This window comes from Pipistrellus kuhlii, unplaced genomic scaffold, assembly GCF_014108245.1.
Source record: "Pipistrellus kuhlii isolate mPipKuh1 unplaced genomic scaffold, mPipKuh1.p scaffold_m20_p_16, whole genome shotgun sequence".
In the NCBI taxonomy this organism is placed as follows: domain Eukaryota; kingdom Metazoa; phylum Chordata; class Mammalia; order Chiroptera; family Vespertilionidae; genus Pipistrellus; species Pipistrellus kuhlii.
The window spans coordinates 26012355-26033088 of record NW_023425471.1 but is presented as its reverse complement, the minus strand read 5'-3'; the positions used below and the strand labels follow the sequence as shown (position 1 = coordinate 26033088).

General features: G+C 41.5%; 1 protein-coding gene and 1 pseudogene across 10 annotated transcripts in view; both read right to left on the bottom strand.

Moving 5' to 3' along the window:
- The window catches only part of ATRX (ATRX chromatin remodeler), a 236322-nt gene that overhangs the window by 124084 nt on the left and 91504 nt on the right, over positions 1-20734 (bottom strand). For 8 of the 10 annotated variants that reach the window (XM_036439867.2, XM_036439870.2, XM_036439868.2 and 5 more), the window contains 2 exons: positions 7261-7394; positions 6395-6571 (listed from right to left, as the gene is read on the bottom strand). In XM_036439867.2, coding sequence (XP_036295760.1) covers positions 6395-6571; positions 7261-7394 — 311 coding nt within the window. The remainder of the gene's footprint in view (positions 1-6394; positions 6572-7260; positions 7395-20734) is intronic. The other 2 variants (XM_036439869.2, XM_036439876.2) reach the window with 2 other exon arrangements.
- On the bottom strand, positions 3870-5155 carry LOC118719982 (annotated as a pseudogene).

The window sequence follows — 20734 nt, the reverse complement described above, 5'->3', positions numbered from 1 at the left end:
ATGAGAGAGAATCATCCACCAGCTGCCTCCTGCACACTCCCCACTGGGGATGTGCTCACAACTAATGTACATGCCCCTGACTGGAATAGAACCTGGGACCTTTCAATCCACAGACCGACGCTCTACCACTGAGCCCAACCGGTTTTGACAAAAGTAATTCAATTTTTTTAAAAAGATGGATAGCTACATCCCAACACCACCTATCCTACCTAATAAAATGGTAATATGCAAATTAACCATCACTCTGCTACACCCACAAGCCACGCCCACCAGCCAGAGTGAGCATGCAAATAAATCCAACCAAGATGGCTACAGCCACAGAGAGCAGGAGGGAAGTTTGGGTTTCCCAGGCAACAGAGGAAGCCAAGCTTTCCACCTGCCCTTGCTGGCCTAGGCCTCCACTCGAGGATACAAAGTTTCAATAATAGAAGGTAAACAAATCTAAACAGAAATGTCTGCTGGCCATAGAGCAAGCAGGAGGCTTGGCTCGGCTCCAGGCTACAAAGTTTCAATTGTAGAAGGTAAATAAATTCCAGATACCAGGGCCTCTGCTTGGGTGGCCAAGGGGCATGGCTGGCATGCAAACAACAACAGGCCCCTCGCCCAGGCCGCCCCACTCCCCAAGGAAACCCCCAACCTGATCCAGGACACCCTTCAGGGCAAACCAGCTGGCCCCCACCTGTGCACCAGGCCTCTATCCTATCTAATAAAATAGTAATATGCAGATTGACCATCACTCCAACACAATGGCTACTCCCATGTGGTCAGATCGCTGCCCCCATGTAGACACAAGATGGCCACCACAAGATGGCCAGCAAGGGAGGGCAGTTGAGAGGGACCAGGCCTGGAAGGAAGGGCAGTTGGAGGCAATCAACCTTGCAGGGGAGAACAGTTAGGGGTGACCAGGCAGGCAGAGGAGGGAATTTGGGGCCAAATAGGTTGGCAGGAAAGCAGTTAGACATCAATCAGGCTGACATGGGAGTGTTTAGGGGGTGATCAGGCTGGCACGCAGAAGCGGTTAGGGGCAATCAGGAAGGCAGGCAGGCGAGTGGTTGGGAGCCAGCAGTCCTGGATTGTGAGAGGGATGTCCAACTGTCTGACTTCCCGTTTAGGCCCAGACATCCCTCTAGGGGTCACAGATTGGAGAAGGTTCAGGCTGGGCTGAGGGACACACACACACCCCCAACCCTGTGCACAAAAATTTCGTGCACCAAGCCTCTAGTTATACTATAATTGTCTTAGGATGAAATTCTGTCATAGGTATATTTTAAAATGCCTCAAGCAATCTTCATGTATAACCAGATTGAAACCACCATACAAAACAGTGACCTCCAAATTCATTTTTATATCCTCAATGTACCATGATACTGGAAACAACATGTAAGCACTCATTGCAGTAGCATTCAGATTTTTAATGTAATGAAAATGTAATCTGACTTCACAGTTTTACATATAAGCAGGCATAAATCTACCCAAATTAATTACATCTTTTCTCTTTTCTTAGGAAAACCTTATTTCTTCCTGCAGTCATAGGCTATCCTGTATTTTCTACGTAACCCTTAACTAAATTTTATTTGTTGTAATACTTTTTTTTTTTTTTTTTTTTTTGAGAGGAAGGGAGAAAGACAGAGAGCTAGAAACGTCGATGAGAGAGAAACATCGACCAGCTGCCTCTTGCACACCCCCTACCGGGGATGTGCCCACAACCAATATACATGCCCCTGACCAGAATCGAACCTGGGACCTTTCAGTCCACAGACCGACGCTCTACCACTGAGCCAAACCGGTTTGGGCGTAATACTTTTTAATGTAAATGTATGGGTACTAAAGGTTAAAATTATTTCTTTTGTGTCATCTCTCAAGTTTCTGGGTTATTTTCCCACTTTACATTCTTTATTTCACTCTCATATAAGGGAATAATTGTTGTCAGTGTGCTGATATTTACTTAATGTAGGTGGTCAACTGTGGGAGCAGATATCCTTAAATTTCATTATTATAACTAGAGGCCTGGTGCACAGGATTCATGCACTGGTGGGGGGCGTGGCCTGCAGGGATGGGCCAGCTGTGGGAGTGCCGCTCTTCCCGGTCAGGCGAGCAACTGTGGACCCACCCTCTGAGCAGCATCCCCTGCTGTTTGAGCGCACTGACCACCAGGGGGTGGCTACTGCATTAAGCGTCTGCCCCCGGTGGTCACTGCACGTCATAGCAACTGGTCAAGGGGTCATTCTGGTCATTCCTGTTTGGTCATTGGGTTTTTATTATCTAGGACTGAAGCCCAGTGCAAATTCATGCATGGGTGGGGTCCAGTGGGCCCACCATGATAAGAGCCCAATCAGGACTGGGGCAGCCAATGGAGGTGGGGGGGTTACGGGAGACTGGCCGGAGGGCCGCTCCCAATTGGCGTGTTGGGGGGCCATCAGAGGCGGGGCCAGTTGGTGGGAAAGGCCACAAGCTGAAGGTATCAAGGGGCCAATTAGGGTCAGGGCTGGCCAGGGGGAGGGCCCACAGGCAGTTGGCCAGCCGGCTCCACCTCTAATCCTCTGGCTCCACCTCTAATCGAGGTGGGGAGTCAATCTGGGGTGGGGCCGGGCGGGGAAGAGGGGAGGGAGGGCTAAAGGAGGTTGGCCGGCTGGTTCCAGCCCCCTATTTTTTTTTCCTTCATATTTCTGGTATTTTAATAGGAAAAATCATCAAACATACATAATAAAGGAACTGCACTGACAGAATACAAAAAAAAAGAGACCTCTTTAAATATATACCTGGAGATTACATAAGACCAACACAATATTTCTTCAGTGAAATCTGTAAATGAACCAAATTCTCACTGAACTTTAGATTTTGTTTCATTCTTTCCCAGGATCAGAAATTCCAAAATTAGAGTAGGGGAGAAATGGGAAAAATAACATTGCATGACAATGAACACTACTTTCATAAAGAACCTTTCTGTAAAGACAGAGAGAGAAACAGAGAGAGATAGAGAGAGATATTATGGAAGAAAAGACCATGAAAATAATAATCCTATGAGAACTGATTTTTAAACAGTAAATTTCAGCCTTGGTCTTCATGAAGATACTACAGCTTATATAGAAAACTATAAACATTTAAGACTCCAGGGGGGGAAAAAGTCAAAATACATATTATTTCACATTATGTAAGGCCTAAACTTTTGAGGGGAGGAAAAAAGATGGCCAACTGCCGAAACCGGTTTGGCTCAGTGGTAGAGCGTTGGTCTGCGGACTGAAGGGTCCCGGGTTCAATTCCGGTCAAGGGCATGTACCTTGGTTGCAAGCACATCCCCGGTGGGGGGCGTGCAAGAGGCAGCCGATCGATGATTCTCTCTCATCGATGTTTCTAACTCTCTATCCCTCTCTCTTCCTCTCTGTAAAAAAAAAAAAAAAAAAAAAAAAGGATGGCCAACTGAATCTCAATTCAGAATCGTTTTCTGGCCATGTGGCTCAATGGTTGGCGCATCATCCCATACACCAAAAGGTTGCAGGTTCAATTCCCAGTCAGGGCACATACCTAGGTTGCAGTTTCGACCCTAGTCAGACCACATACAGGAGGCAACCATTGATTTTTCTCACATTGATGCTTCTCTCTCCCTTCTCTCTGTAGAAATCAATAAAACATATCCTCAGGTGAGATTAAAAAAAAAATCCAAAATTATGAAAATTCCTGGGTCAAAGAGTGCTCCAAATGAAACCATACATTGTAAGACATACTACTTAGATATATTTTTAAAAGGAAAGAAAAGGTTCTGAATAACTATAGTCCCTTCCAAAAAGGAGATCTTAAATTAAGGGGAAAAGATTCTAAGAGTATAAACGAGGCTGGCTCAGGAAGAAAGTTGAACAACATATCCAAGATAGTGTCCATAAAAGTAATGATGGTACATCTTTAATAATAAAGAAATAGGCTATAAAAAAAGTTCATTATCCAGACTGGTTTTAGTAAAAGCTCATTTGTGCTCCTTTGTGGGTGCATAATAACGTTCCATGGGTTTGTTCACTTTCCAGTACTTCTCACTGACCAATTCCAAAGAAAAAGAGCCATTTAATACAGTGAACTACCCACTGGCTGTTGCTATATAAATGGTATACTGCTTCTCACTGGCTGTATCAAGGTTCATCTGGTTTGATTCTCCTTTGCTTCGAAGTTCTTCTAAAGCTAACCTCACAGCCAGATACTTGGATAAGTGATCAACGGTGGCATTACTAGAAGTCTTTATGTATCTTGTCTGTGCACTGTCATCTTTTTCCATCAGTGTGGGATGAGGCCTGAACACGAACTCAATTTCACTAGCACCATCCATTACGGGATCAATTGCCACTTTGCATTATTGTTATCAAGCTCAAGCCCAGAATCACCTGATGTTTTGGTCCATTTGTTGCTAGGCCCTGCTTCCTGATTGCTGTGTGTGGATGCATTACTACAGTGAGAACTGTCACCATTGTCTTCTGCTCCAGTGCCATTTTCAATCTGTTGTTTCTTGCCTCGCTGTAGTCTGTTCATGGCCTGTATCCTCAGTCCTTCCTCAATGCTGTGACTCAGTGCTTGCTGATTATTGTGCTTATTGACTCTCTCTTGATGAGCTTCATGCTCATCACGACTTGGATAAATTTTGCTGATGAGTGCATCAAAGTTCGGATCTGGCCTTAGTGATCTTTTGGAAATAGCTTTTTCCGACATGTCAGACATTCTTTATTGTTCTGAGGGCTGTGATAATGCAATCTGCACAAAAACGGTGTAAACACTCCTTTGTAGTCATGGTGTTCTTCAACATATCCAAACAAATTGGGCACATTAATTCACTGTGTAGACTTCGAGATAAAACCACAATTTCCAAGCCATCTGTCATTGCCTCCTGAGGTGCTCGTTGTAATTCATATAAACTGAGTTCCCATGTTTTGCTTAATGGTTGAGTTCCATTCGTCTGCACAGCCTGAGACATTGCGGCTCCCAGCCCGGCCCGGACTCCGCTGCCCGCGGCCAGAGCGAGACTCAGGTCCAAGCCGCCACGGCCGACGCCGCACAATATGGCGAGCCTGGGCTTCCGCAATGGAGCTCGGGAACTACAACAGGGGCCGCTCAATATTCATGAGAGACCGAAGGGGAAGCTGGCTGGGCCAGCGCTGCAGGGAGGGCGGGAAGGAGAGAGCGAGCAAGGGGGCAGAGGCGCAGAACACGGACGGGGAGCACCACCTCGTTCTGGCCTGGAGGCCCCAGCCGCTGCCGCCAGCCACGCCAAGCCCGCTGCGGCCTCCGCCTCCCTATTGAAGTAAGGGGGTGATCAGAGGTGGGGCCAGCTTGGGGGAAGAGCTCCAGGTCCAGTGTGGTGGTGGGGGCCCATCGGGGTGGGGACAGCAAAGTAGAGGGGCTGCATGAGGTTGGCTGGCCAGCCCTGTCCCCTATTGGGGTGGAGGGAGGGTGATCAGAGATGGAGCCGGCCATGGGGAGGGGCCATGAGGAACCGGTTAGCCAGACACCCTGCCCTTGATCGGGGTGGAAGAGGCTGATTGAGAGCAGGGCCAGCCAGGCTGTTGTATTGTATCTTCTTCCCGTTAAACAGTGGTATGCCATAGGCAATCAGAGCCTATGGGCCAGGGGGAGGGCCAAGAGGTCGGCCTTCCCCTACCCCCCTCGCCGACCTTGCCCTTGGCGCTGGGTCAACCTCTGTGTGTGGGGTGGTGGGGGGCGGGGCCTTGGCCTGGAGCTGTCACATGCCCTGCCACCTACCCCGGGTTCCCCCAGTTCCCCAGTCACCATCAGGGATTGGAGCCTGACTTCCAGGGGGAGGGACGGAGAGATCCAAGAGGTCCGCCATTCCAAACTGCTCGCCAGCACACCCCTACTGAGGGTCGCCCTCTGTGTGTGGGGGGCAGGGACGTTGGCCTGGCTTGGCCTACGTTCCCTGCCACCCATCCCTGGCTCCCCATTCGCCATTGGGGGATGGAAGCTGCTGGCTAGGAAAGGGACTGAGAGGTGAAGTAGTTCTCGCCACCATGCCCCAGCGACCTGGGGCCCACAGATTGCTCCTGCCGCCAAATCACTCGGGGGCCCACTGTTTGGTTGTCCGAACGGTTGTGACAGCCCTAGGCTATTATTAGTACAGATTATGTTGTAAAACCTGTATGTAACTTACATTAAAAATTAAAATGTCTTGCCGGGATAGGTTTGGCTCAATGGATAGAGCGTCGGCTTGGGGACTGAAGGGTCCCGGGTTCGATTCCGGTCAAGGGCATGTACCTTGGTTGGGGGCATATCCCCGGTAGGGGGTGTGCAAGAGGCAGCTGATCGATGACTCTCTCATCGATGTTTTTAACTCTCTCTCTCCCTTCCTCTCTGTATAAAATCAATAAAATATATATTTTTTAAAAAAATTAAAATGTCTTACCCTTTCTTCTATTTCTGCCCTTGGCTTCTTTGTGCTCTTTAGGCTTTGTCTTTTTTTCTTCTCCAGAGTCTCCATCACTCACAGTCAGTTTGTGCCTCAAGAGCCTATGTCTATATCTTGGTTTCTTAGATTCTTCAGAATCTGAATCTGATTCTGAATTGACTTGATTTTTTTCTTCTAAATGGAGAAAATAAATCAGTAAAACCTTCAGCCTTTTTTACTTTAAAAGTTTTATAAAATTACGTATTTTGTTTGCTGGCAATGATTATGATTTAAGGAAAAGCTAAGAGTTGTATATTTACCTGGGTATTATTGGTGAGACCAGGCAATCTCATACATCAGACCTGATCTATTACTATTACTATTATTGATGAAATATTTGTAGATTTTTTAAAGATGAAAATTACCGTGTTTTAAAATCGTCTATTTATTACCAGTAACTGAGAAAACATGCACAATTATTATCATATACTCAAAAGGAATAAAGGTAGTAAAGTTTTAAACATTTTGATAAAATTTAAATGCATGTATTAAAGAATGCATGCATGGTCAGATAGTCTTCAAAGACAGAACTGGTCTAACAATTAAATTATGATATTGGCCGAAACTGGTTTGGCTTAGTGGGTAGAGCATCGGCCTGCGGACTTTATGGTCCCGGGTTCGATTCCAGTCAAGGGCATGTACCTTGGTTGCGGACACATCCCCAGTAGGATGTGTGCAAGAGGCAGCTGATCACTGATTCTCTCTCATCGATGTTTCTAACTCTCTATCCCTCTCTCTTCCTCTCTGTAAAAAAATCAATGAAATATATTTTAAAAATAAATAAATAAATTATGATATCGTATACATTAATTTGGGGAGCTCACCCTCATCTCCTGGATTTACTTCATTATGTTTTCCAATTCTTTTTTTCCCTTCTTCTGGTTCATCATCTGAAGATCCATCCTCCTCAGATGAAAGATTGGCTTTAATTTCTTCTAAAAGCATCTTCTTGGCAATTCTTGAGAGTAAAAAGACAATAAAAAACGATATTTGTGGTGAAGTGTAACAAATTAAAAACAAAGAATTACCTCTTTCAAAAGAGACAAATGTGTTAATATATTTTATATTATGAATAAAAAATCATCAGCATTGTTTTAACCTAAGTTAACAACCAAAACTTTTGAAAATGCTTAGAACTTATATTTTACCAATGCTATGCAATTCTGCAATATATTGAAAAGTCTGATGGACATTTCTACTATTTTAACCAATTTCAACTTCATACTTGATAATCTTCCAATCCTATACTTGCTCTGCTGTCATCAACCGGTAATTGCCATATCAAACATGCCCACAATAGTGAATTTACTTATTTAGACAAATGGCATTCCTAGACAAAACTCAACATGAGATGCTTTATTCCACAGCAAAACATATTCTTAGAAAATCAATCTGTAATAAATTACTTCATTATAAAACAGTGCCTCAAACTGAGGAATAATATTTTTGACCCTTTTCTTCATAAATTGTTAACCAAATGAAAGCATACACTAAATATTAAGTATCGAAGCAATCAGAGAGCCCTAATAATACTCAAGCTACAGCAGAGAAAGGACATCAGTGCTATTAATTACACACATGGTAAAAAAAAAAAAACAAAAAAAAACAAAAAAAAAAAACACACACACACACACAAATTATCATAACTGAGTTTTCATCTTCCAAAAAAATAGATAGTGCTATAGCTGTACTCATACCAAAATTTCTCAAGATATTCAAAGAACTTATTAGCCCAGCCAGCATAGCACAGTGGCTGGGCGTTGACCTATGAACCAGGAGGTCACAGTTTGATTGCCAGTCAGGGCACATGCCTGAGTTGTGGGCTACATCTCCAGAGGCAGGAGACAGCCTATCAATGATTCTCTCATCATTGATGTTTCTATCTGTCTCTCCCTCTCCCTTCCTCTCTGCGAAATCAATAAAAAAAATTTTTTAAAAGAACAACATGCTAATGGAAACTCCAATGCTAAAAACATAAAAAAGAACTTCTTTAATACCACCTTGTGTTAAAATAAAATATATTCCTAATAAATTTCCATGGTTACACTAATCATGCAGCTTTTGTGCAAGATGAGCTATTTTGCACTTTTAGATGTCCTTTCAAAATAAATTCATACATCACAGTAGCAAAGGTTCAAAAGGAAGGTGGCGTGATTGTGTTTTCCATGACATTTTATAGAATAAAGTTCTACTCTACTATCCAATGCTCTAGCTTAGGGGTGTCGAACTCAATCAGAGAAGGGGCCAAAATCTAAAATCCAGCCTAAATCGCGGGCCGAATGGTTTACTGAACAGTCATAAACTGTCATTGTGATGGAAACGCAGCGGAGTGCAGTGATGACAGCGCGGTGCGGGCCACATTGCAAGGCCTGGCGGGACGGATTTGGCCCGCGGGCCTTGTGTTTGACACATGTGCTCTAGCTCATTCAAAAACTGGCAGCTGGAATTGCAGAACTTTTTTTATTTTTTAATTTCAAATTCTTTTTTTATATTTCTTAACATGCACTCATTTTCAATCAACAATTCATTTAATGGTAGGAGATGCTAATGCATGCTAATATCTTAATCTTATATTAAAGGTAGAAATGCATCCAGGCCAGTTCTGTTCAGTGGTTAAGAGTGTCAGCCCACAAAATGAAGGGTCACAGGTTCCATTCCTGGTTAAGGGCAGGTATCTTAGTTACAGGCTTGATCCCGGCCCTGGTTGGGGGGTAGGGGTGGGAGGGAAATGTGAGAGGCAACCAGTCTATGTATGTCTCTCACATTGATGTTTCTCTCTGTGATTCCCTCCCCATCCCTTCCACTCTCTCTAAAAAAGGGTTAATGGAAAAAAAGAGCCTATGGTGAGGGTTAACAAAACCAAAAAAGGGGAGAATTACTATTTATATCAAAAGACATATAGAAGACATCTAAACAGAGTGAAGCAAAATAGGCAATTACTTACTCAAATGCTTATTATATGCCTTTTGGTGCCCCCTTCCTTAACAGAGGAATCAAAAATATTAAGACAACACAGAAAGTTACCATGTGCTAAAAGAAACCATACATGATATGACTTTGCATTTCTGCGGTTTTCTGCCCTGATTTGCATTTTACTAAAGAGATTAGATCATTCTCGTTTAAATAATACAAGAGTTGAGTTATAAAATGTACCGTATTTTTCGGACCATAAGACACACCGGACCATAAGACGCACCAGTTTTTAGAGAAGGGAAATGAAGAAAAAAAGATTCTGAAACAAATAGTGTCCTAAAATATTTTATGTGCATTAAAACCCAACATCACAGTCATAAACACATGTAATCAACCCTGTAAAGTAAACAGCAGCATTTAGAACCATTTTAGAGCCGGGCAAGCACACAGAGACCACACAGAGCCGGGCAAGTAAAAAAACTTTTTTTAAAAGTATATGTGTAGGCTATATTTGGACCATAAGACGCAGGGACTTTTTCCCCCCACTTCTGGGGGGAAAAAAGTGCGTCTTATGGTCCGAAAAATACGGTAGCTCTTAACCTTCTAGATCCATGGTTTGCTGACTTGGATTGCAAACAATAAACTTTAATATAGCATTGCCAACTTTTAATTTTGCCAGGAAAAAAAAAACATTTACTTTCATCATTTTATAAAATAAAAAAGTATTGTACAGCCAGTGTGGATCAGTAATTGAGTGTGCACCCATGAACGAGGAGGCCATGGTAGTATTCCTAGTAGGGGTCATATAGGAGGCAGCCAATCAATGATTTTTTTCTCATCATTGATGTTTCTATCACTCTCTCCCTCCCCCTCTCTCTGAAAGCAATAAAAGCATATATTTTTTTTAATGTTACAATTAATCAACAAGTCATGAATAAATACTTCCAAAAATGACCAACAGTTCCTTTTGTCATTTGCAAATAAATAAATAAATAAATAAATAAATAAATATTTCAGCACACCCTGCACAAATTAGGAAAGAGTTTCAGAATAAAGGGTGGTTCGTTGAAATTTCATAAGCATATCTCTGGGGGAAAATCTAAAATCACCTTTAATAACCACTACATTGTCCTATCCCATAGACAAGGAAAATCTCAAGCCAATTTGGGTAAAACCAGTTTTGGGATAATAAACATGCATAGGCATGGGCTTGTGCAGTTTAGGTATTTAGATATAAAATTACAAATAAAAAAGCATGGTTCACTTGCAGTTACAAGATATCCTATCACTATTTAGGTGGTGCAATAATGGCCAAGAAAATATAACTATTAATTTAGTTACCCTATAGCAATGATCGGCAAACAGCAGCTCTCGAGCCACAGGCAGCTCTTTGGTCCCTTGAGTGTGGCTCTTTCACAAAATACTAAGGCCTGGGTGAGTCTATTTGAAGAAGTGGCATTAGAAGAAGTTTAAGTTTTAAAAATTTGCCTCTCAAAAGAAATTTCAATTGTTGTAATGTTGATATTTGCCTCTATTGACTAATGAGTTTGCCAACCACTGCCCTATAGGTTAGTTGAGATCACTTGATTTTAGATTGTATTTACAAGCTTTAAAAAAGTCTTAAGTACCATATACCCTATAAAGGCCTGGTTGTTAATTGTGAAAACCACATAATTTTTCTTCTTTCTAACTCTGGACCCCTAAGAATGTGTCTAAATTGGAGATCAAAATACATAAACCTATCTAATTCATACTCCAATACTCAATTGTCATCAACTAAGAAATGTGATATGCATGAGATAATAAGATAAAATTCTATTTCAACTAATAAATTATATAATAAATCATGGGAAATAGAATTAAATCCACACACTGATGAATTACACAATTTATCAACAACCTTCAGCAGGGCCATAATACACAGAACAATCACAGCCACTTAAGAAGCAGAAAACAATTACTAACTTCAGAGAATGGTCACCTTTCCCTAAATTGAAATTTATACACAGAGTAATGGAGACTCCGTTAAGATTTACCTCACTAAGATGTTTTAGATTTGTTGTCTAACACCTTTTTCTTTTTTGCTGTCTAACACCTTTTGACCAAAAGAGAAACTCATGTATAGCCATATACATTAAGCAGTAAAAAGGATAACAAAGCTAAACCAATTTACATAAATTTACTCGCGGCTAAAGTCCACATCGAAGACCTTCTGTATCATAAACCTAGACTATCATATAACCTACACCTCAAAATTAAAAGTTAATTAGAAAGATGCAAGGGTAGATGCTGACATTCAACCTCAGCAAACATGTTGAAGTAAGATGTGTCCCATCTACAAAGCCTGCTGTGAGATGCTTTAAGGGAACCTCCATCACCTTAACTCTTGAGTCACAGGCCACAGAGACTTCAAGCACATTGCACTTGAGAATCAGCTGAGGATGGCAAAGCATCACTTTGGAGGCCTTGACTGAACCCATGCTGGTATACATGTGACAGATGTATAGTAATTATCCATAATTGATTCAGTTTGCTCTAAAGCTTTCTTTCTTGAGGCTTTCCAGAACATTTCTGGAAAAAATCATCCAGGCACGAAAATATCAATGCTCAATATTTTATCTTGGGGCAGGTGGAACATTCAGAGCAGTCATAACTCTATCAGAAGCACTAAAGGCACAGGCTATGACACTCTTGTGACAGAAAACGTAGGCCGAGCTGGGAGTAATGGAACCAATCCTCCATTTTCCTGAAAGGAAGGGAATGGAAAGGGGGAAAGCAAATCAATGTGGGAGGGTAAAAACCCACAAACAATGAAGGGAACTGGTAGATGAGAAAATAAATATTAAAATTCCAAAGCTAAGCACCCTAAGTCTTCTTAATCTCATAATGAATATCAAAATAATGCCTTATTATACCTTACACTTTAGTAGATAAAGATCTACTAAAAGAAAGCAAAAATAAGGAATGACCCCAACAATGAAAATACAAACAAGCAAATAGAAATAAAAAGCAAATAAAGCCTTTTTAGTAATTCTGATCCTATCAAAAGAAATCAGTAATGTCTCTTAATATTTAAACAAGCATTCAAATAGGAAAAGAAAGCAAACTGCCTCTTGCTGGTAGGTAGATGGCAATTCAAATTGTTGTTAATTAAAAAAGAATGATCAAGAGATGGGTCTCCAGGACCAGGGATCTTTAGAGAAATGGCCATTAGAAAAGGAACACAAAATGGTAGACCAAGAGTCTAATTTTTGTCATTTTACAAGTAAAGAAACATGCTAAAAAAAAGGGGAAACTTGACCAAAGAAACAAAGCTAGTTTGATGCAAAGCCAGGAGTATCACCTAATATCTTGAGTCCTAATTTATTACTAATTTCACTATTCCAGTTCTATATTATCTACTCATTCACTGCTTCTGTTCTAATGACTACACTATAGTAACATTCTTAAAGATATCTGTATTTCACTGAATGTTAATACATGAATTTAGAAATTAATTCAAGCTTTAATTTTTAGAGATTTTAAAAGGTGTTCTAAACATCATTTTTCAGGATGCTCCATCTCTAAAACGCAATGAAAAGACATCTCAGATTTATGCTCCAAGCTACTGTTTTATCTACTTAGAGACTAAAAACAGATCTAAAGAAAACTATTAAATGTATTTTAGAAGGCCACAATACTGTGTCTCCAAACACAAAAATTTACAATTTTTCAATTGTTTTCTCATTTGTGCAAAATACAACAGAATAATTACTTAAAACAGAGAATTCTGAATAAGATTATAGGTTTAAATACATGTAATTCATAGAAATAAGTGTCTATGTAGTGCTAAAATATATTTAAAAGGTTGATATGCAAAACTATTCAAATGACTACAACCAAATAATGTTGGATAATTTTTGGTTGATGAACAAATATCCTCGTAGCAGACTTTGACGCTTTGTTTTAATAAATGTTTTCAACCCTGCCTCCGAAACTGCAGTGTGAGCCACGGATCCAGCACATTGCAGCAAGCCTGGGACTGCATCCCCTGCCTGCCAAACACGTACCATCACCCCAACCTCACAATCTTCTTTTTTTTTTTAATAAGTTTTTATTGTTCATATTATTACAAATGTTCCTTTTTTTCCCCCCACCATTGCTCTCCTCACCAGGTTCCCACCCCACCCTCTGCCCTTTCCCCACTCCCCATTGTCCTCATCCATAGGTGCACAGTTCATGTTCAGTCTCTTCCCATGCCCCCCTCTCCCCTTTTCCCCAAGAATCATCAGTTCACTCCCCTTCCATACCTCTGCTTCTATTATATTCAACAGTTACTATTGTTCATCAGATTTTTTTAAATTTCCTTGGTTTTTAGATTCACTTGTTGATAGTTACGTATTTGTTGTTCATAATTTTTATCTTTAGTTACTTTCTCTTCTGAAAGAACCCCCTTCAGCAATTCATATAATTCTGGTTTGGTGTTGATGAACTCCTTTAGCTTTTGTTTATTAGTGAAGCTCTTTATCTGACCTTCGATTCTGAGTGATAGCTTTGCTGGATAGATTATCTTTGGCTGTAGGTTCTTGCTATTCATCACCTTGAATATTTCTTGCCATTCCCTTCTGGCCTGCATGGTTTCTGTTGAGAAGTCAGCTGACAATCGTATAGGTGCTCCTTTATAAGTAACTACCTTCTTTGCTCTTGCTTCTTTTAATATTCTCTCTTTGTCTTTTGCTCTTGGAATCTTAATTATGAGGTGTCTCGGTGTGGTCCTCTTTGGATTCCTTTTGTTTGGAGTTCTGTGCGCTTCCTGGACTTTTAAGTCTAAATCTTTCACCAGATGGGGGAAGTTTTCTGTCACTATTTCTTTCAGTATGTTTTCGATATCTTGCTCTCTCTTATCTTCTGGGACCCCCATAATTCTGATGTTGGTTCGCTTGAAGCTGTCCCAGAGGTTTCTTACATTATTTTCAATTTTCTGGATTCTCTTGCCTTCTTGCTTCTGCGGAGGAGTGTCCTCTGGCTCTTTATGTTCCAAATCTTTGACTTGATTCTTGCGATCTTCCCTTCTGTTTTTAGGACTCTGTAAAATATGTTTTATTTCAGACAATGTATTCTTTATTTCTTGTTGATACCTTATCATTTCTTGATGACTCCTTATTAATTCTAGTTGATCTCTTTTCATATCCTCATAGGTCTTATCCATCTTTTCTAGGAAATTCTTGAAAAACCTAATAAGCGTAGATTTGAACTCTATATCCAGACGCTTTTTGTCCTCCATTTCTTTCATTTGTGACCTATTTTGTTGTCGCATTTCTCAGTTACAGCTGGGACGGCGTTTCTGGGTGGAGCCTGCAGCTTTGGCTTCCGTCAGCCCCGCCCTATGTGGGTCCTTCAGTGCTTGCTGCCGGCGCCTCTGAGAGAAAGGTGCCCTGGATTTTCACCTGCTGCCAAACAGTCTATGCTCTCCCCCAATGAGCCCGGTATTGGGGTTCAGTTCAGTTGGAAGTGGAGTTGGAGGTGGCGTTCAGAGCAGTCTGGAGCCCCAGTCTCCTTCCCGTCAGGGCAATCCCACGGCACAGCCGACAGTCCCTTCTCTGCACGCAGTGTGCGCGCCGCCGAGACCTCCTTTCGCCGCTTCCCTGGGGTCCCGCCTTACAGGCCGGCTCCCTATGGATGAGCCTGGGTCCCCGGGGTCTGGCCTAGAACTGGGGTTCAGAGCAGTCGGGGGCCTAGCACAGTCGGAGTTTTATCTCCTTTCCGCTAGGGAATGCCCGCCAGGCACTCTGCCTCCCCCTCCTCTCTGACTCCGTCCTCTCCGTGCGCCGTCTCCGTACCTTGGGCTTTTCCAGCTCCTCCGCACCTCCTTCTGGTTTCCTCCTTGCTTCTTGTTGTAGAATTTCCAGTCAGTCAACCTTCCTGTAGTTCTGGGCAATGTCCGTTTTATATTTTAGCTGTATTTTATTGAAATTGTTGTGTGCGGCTGCGGCTAGGTGTTCACCTGGGCGCAGCCATCTTGGATCCTCGCCCCAACCTCACAATCTTGCATGTGAGCTTCTGATTGAGTTCGCTGCCCACCAAAACTGCAGCATCACCCCAGCCATGTCCCCATAGGCTAGTTTCTGGCTGAGTTTCCTGCCTCCAAGATGGCGGAGTCGGTTCCTGCACTGCACGTCCCACAGGCAAGCCTCTGTCTGCATCTCCTTCCTGCCAGGCCGGCAATGTGTACCCTGACAGTGTATCCTGCTGCCAACAAGCCTGGAACTGTGCTCCCTGCTGACAAAGACGATGAAGTCAGCCCCGCCATGCACATACCACAGTTAAGCCCCTGTCTGCATTCCCTGCCAATCAAGCCCATGGTGAGGGACTCAGATCTAGCATGTTCCACCAACAAACCTGGGACTGTACTCCATCAGCGAAAACAGCAGCACTGGCTCAGACCTGTGCTTCCGGAAGGAAAAACTTCTGACTGCTTTCCCTGCCTGAGAAGACTAAGTAAGGCATTGAGCCAGGCTCTGTGCATCCATCCAGCAAGCCTGGGACTGGTGTTAACAAGAATGGGGAGACAACGAAACAACCACCAAAGGAAAGAAAAGGGGTGATCATTCCCCACACCAAAAAATAAAAAAAAATAAAAAAAATAAAAGAAAAGGAAAAGAAACTACATGAAATAGAGGCATGCAATATGTAAAAAAAAAAAAAAAAGAAAAAAGAAAAAAGAACTCAAAGAGTACTGGTCATGCAGTTCATAAACCAGATGGATGAGAAAACCAACAACTTACGTTAAGAATCAAGAGGATATAAAAAATGATATAGCTACAATAATAAACATGATGGAAGGTTTCAACAGTAGACTACAAGAAGTGGAGGACCAAATTAGTGAATTAGAAAACAGGGCAGCGAAATACACACAATCTGAACAGCTATTGGAGAAAAAAATTAGAAAGCAGGAGGAGAATGGAGGAAGATGGCAAGGGAGATGAGGGAGAGGGTGTGAGAAAGGAGGTGAAAGGAGATTGTGTGGATGTGTTTGTGAGGGAGGGAGGGGAAATTAAATCCAGCAGGAGCAGCAAGAGCTAGCAGACCAGGCTCTTTGGGAAGGGGAGACACTATCACTGCTGGGGGCACTCCCCGGGCTGTGGGACTCGAGCACGGAAACCACAACATATTGAAGGGGAGAGTAGCCTATTCTAGAACTAATCAGCAGCACCACCCAGACAGGCCTTAGACACTGCCTGCAACTTGGCAGCCACTCCAGCCAAAATCCTGCTGCCCCACCCGCAGACCTGCAGACCCTGGGACCTCCACCTCCAAGGGTGCACACTCACGCAGCAGGAAGTGTGACCCCCCCTGCCCCAGTGGCTGAACTCCTGATGCCACAGTCATGCTTCTACAGCTCCACAGTCACACTTTTCAAGCGCACATGCTGCCTGAGCCCACCACTCCATAGGCGCTAGTGGGTGCCACTGCGGGGCACACTCTTACCCAAACAAGGGCCCACTGCCACAGCGATAGAAATTCTGGATCCTCCCTTCCTGGATATCTCCCCACAGCTACCTCGGTAGCATGGATTCAGCACCACAGCACTTCTGGGTGCTTGAGCGCACCACCACTTGGCACACACAAACCCAACCAAGGGCATAAGGCCCCCAGTGGTAGAAATACAGACTTTCCCCACTCAACAAATCAACAAACTGCTGGCAAGGATGTGGAGAAAAAGGAACCCTCATGCACTGTTGGAGGTAATGCTGATTGGTGAAAATGCAGATTGGTACAGCCACTGTCGAGAACAGTATAGTTTCCTCAAAAAATTACAAATGGAACTCAAATTTGACCCAGTGATTCCACTTCTAGGAATATATCCCAAGAAATCAGAAATACCAATCAGAGCCGAAACTGGTTTGGCTCAATGGATAGAGTGTCGGCTTGGGGACTGAAGGGTCCCGGGTTCGATTCCAGTCAAGGGCATGTACCTTAGTTGCGGACATATCCCCAGTAGGGGGTGTGTAAAAGGCAGCTGATTGATGAATCTCTCTCATCGATGTTTCTGACTCTCATCTCTCCCCCTTCCTCTCTGTACAAAATCAATAAAAGATATTTTAAAAAAAAAGAATACCAATCAGAAAGGATACATGCACCCCTATGTTCATAGAGCACAATTTATAATAGCTATGATTTGGAATCAGCCTACGTGCCCATCAGCAGAGCAATGGATTAAAAAACTGTGGTATATCTATACATATTGTGCTGTAAAAAAGAAAAAACTCTTACCAGTTGCAAACAGCATGGATGGGTCTAAAGAGTATTATGCTAAGCAAAATAAGCCAATCAGAGAAAGATAAATATTGCAAGATCTCACTTATTTGTGGAATATAGTGAACATAAACCGATGAACAAAAATAGATCCACAGACAGAGAAGCATCAAACTGTCAAACCTCAGAGGGAAGGCATAGTAATGGGGAGTGTGGTAAGAGGTAAACCAAAGGACTTGTACGCATGCATATAAGCATAATTAATGGACACAGTTACTAGAGGGTGAGGACATGTGCTGGGGGATGGGTGTGGCCAGAAAGAGGTCAATAGAGGGGGGAAATAATATTGTAATAGCTATGTATGAGCCAGTGGGGGGATTTAAGATATTAGGAGGACCACTTTATAAAGTATATGATTGTCTAACCACTATATTGTGCACCTGAAACTAATACAGAATAATACTGAATGTGAACTATAATGGGGGAAAAAGATGGAAAATTATGTTATATGTTTTTCATCATAAAAAAGAAGAGATGAGTCTACAATATATCTAACTTTAGAAGGAGAAAGAAAGGTGGGGATCATGGATGCTGCTAACTCCGGGGTTAGCAATAAATTTCCTTTGGTCCTAAAAAAAAATGTTTCCAGGAATAAAAATAACAATTTCATAAAATTACTATGGATTTCCTCATCTTAAAAATCTGTATTAACATTTTTTTAACTCTGTGACTCAAACTTAATATCTTGATATGAACATTTCTATAAAAATAACTACGATGCCCTGGTTGGGTGGTTCCCCTGGTTGAAGCATCATCGCATACAACAAAAAAGATTGCATGTTCAACTCCTGGTAAGGGAACATACCTAGCTTGTGGGTTTGATCCACAGTTGGAGCGGGTCAGGAGGCAATCCATCAAAAAATTAGCATTGATGTGTTTATCTTGCTCTCCCTTTCCTCTGCCCCTCCTCAAATCCCTCCCTCCCTCCAAATTTTAAAAATAAATATAAATAAATAAATTAAAAAACATAGGTGAGGATCATTTTTAGTTTTTAAAAAAATTTAAATAGCATTGGCTGGTGTGGCTCAGTTGGTTGGGTATCATCTCATGTATTACAGGGTGTCGGCCTGCAGATTTAAGGGTCCTGCACTTGATTCGAGTTAAGGGCATGCATCTCGGTTGCAGGCTTCATCCCTGGCCCTGGTCAAAGCACATGCAGGAGGCAACTAATACCCTGTTTCCCTAAAAATAAGACAGTTTCTTATATTAAATTTTGCTCCCAAAGATGAGCTAGGTCTTATTTTCAGGGGATGTCTTATTTTTCCATGAAGAAGAATACGGTACACATTTATTGTTAAATGAAAATAAAGGAAATTTATTACCTGTATATGGTACGGTAGTACGGTAGTTGTCAACCCAAACCAGACAAACTGTGAATCCTACAGTATCAAGAATTTACTCATTTATTCAATGACAATCATGTCATCATCTTCTGGAACATCAGCATAACAATCCAATTCCTGAATTTCCTGGTGAATTTCTTGTGACTCCATTTCTTTCAGAATCAGTGGACCAAATCTCTCATGTTTAGCCTGGGGGGGGGGGGGGTTCTTGTTTTGGGGGGGATGCCTTATATTTAACTCAGAAGGAAACCTGTAAGTAGGTCTTATTTTCCAGGGAAACACGGTAGATGTGTCTCTCTCATATTGATGTTTCTCTCTGTCTCTACCCCTCCCTTTCACTCTCTCTAAAAATCAATGGAAAAATATCCTCGGGTGAAGATTAACAAATAAATAAATAATCAAATCACACTGAAAGAGAAATTATGAGAAAAACTATAGAGTATTATTATACCCAATTAAACAGTTTTCAATTATAAAGTAAATCTATGTATGTGTATAGCGGGGGAGAATATCAATATAAAAATCTCAGCTTTTAATCAAACTTCAGGTTAAAAAAAAGAATGCTTATTTAGAAAAATGCCTAGCCATATAATTTTTCTCCTAAAACCTCAGTTTTAAATATGCTTCACACTGTGTAAAAATATAAATTAACAATATTCCAAAAATAATTCTTTTTATAGAAGGAATGGATTCTTCAATGATTATTTTAGCATGCAACCTCTAAAGACAAAGTTTGGTTTAATTACCCACACTACTAACCATGTTAGACATGAACTCAATACCATCTTATTGCTGGGACTAATTGACAGTAAAATATAGAACATTCTTAAAATGTTTTTGGTCAAAATATTTTTATTAAAATTTAAAACATTAAGGAATCATAATGCATTTTGAATGCCAGGCTACCTGTAGAACTGTAACAATAATAAAAATTATGTTAATAAATGTCTTTTCATTGAAAGAACCTATTTAAAACATAGTTAAAAGGGATTCAGAAGACATTAAAGTAATTGTACATTTGCCTGCCCAGTGTGACTCAGTGGATGAACTTCAACCTATGAAGCAGGAGGTCAAGTTCAGTTCCTGGTCTGAGCACATGATTGGGTTGTGGGCTCGATCCCCAGTAGGGGACTTGTAGGAGGCAACAAATCAATGATTCTCATCATTGATGTTTTCATCTCTCTCACAATCCCTTCTTCTCTGAAATCAATAAAAATTTAAAAATAAAAAATGAATACGGTATATTCAAATAACTGACTAACATTACATGTATAAGTTAAATAATCTGACTAACTGGTATTATTATTCTCCCTTTCAAAAAGTACATAAAGCTGAATCTATAAAATATAAAGTAAATTCTCAGTTACAGAAAATTCAAAAGATAAAGGTAGTCTAATACGTATATGTTTTTAAAGGCTCTACCAGAAATGTAATGAGCCCTGACCAGTTTGGCTCAGTGGATAGAGCATTGGCCTGAGGACTGAAGGGTCCCAGGTTCGGTTCTGGTTAAGGGCATGTACCTTGGTTGGAGGCACATCCCCAGTAGGGGGTGTCCTGGGGGGCAGCTGATTAATGTTTCTCTCTCATCACTGTTTCTAACTTTCTATCCCTCTCCATTTCTCTATGTAAAAAAAAAAAATCAATAATATATATAATGAAAGTAATGAAAGTTAAACTGCCAATCTATAATATTTTTTCGTTTATTAAATATATGCAATTATACAGAAATAATTTATAAGTTAGAGCT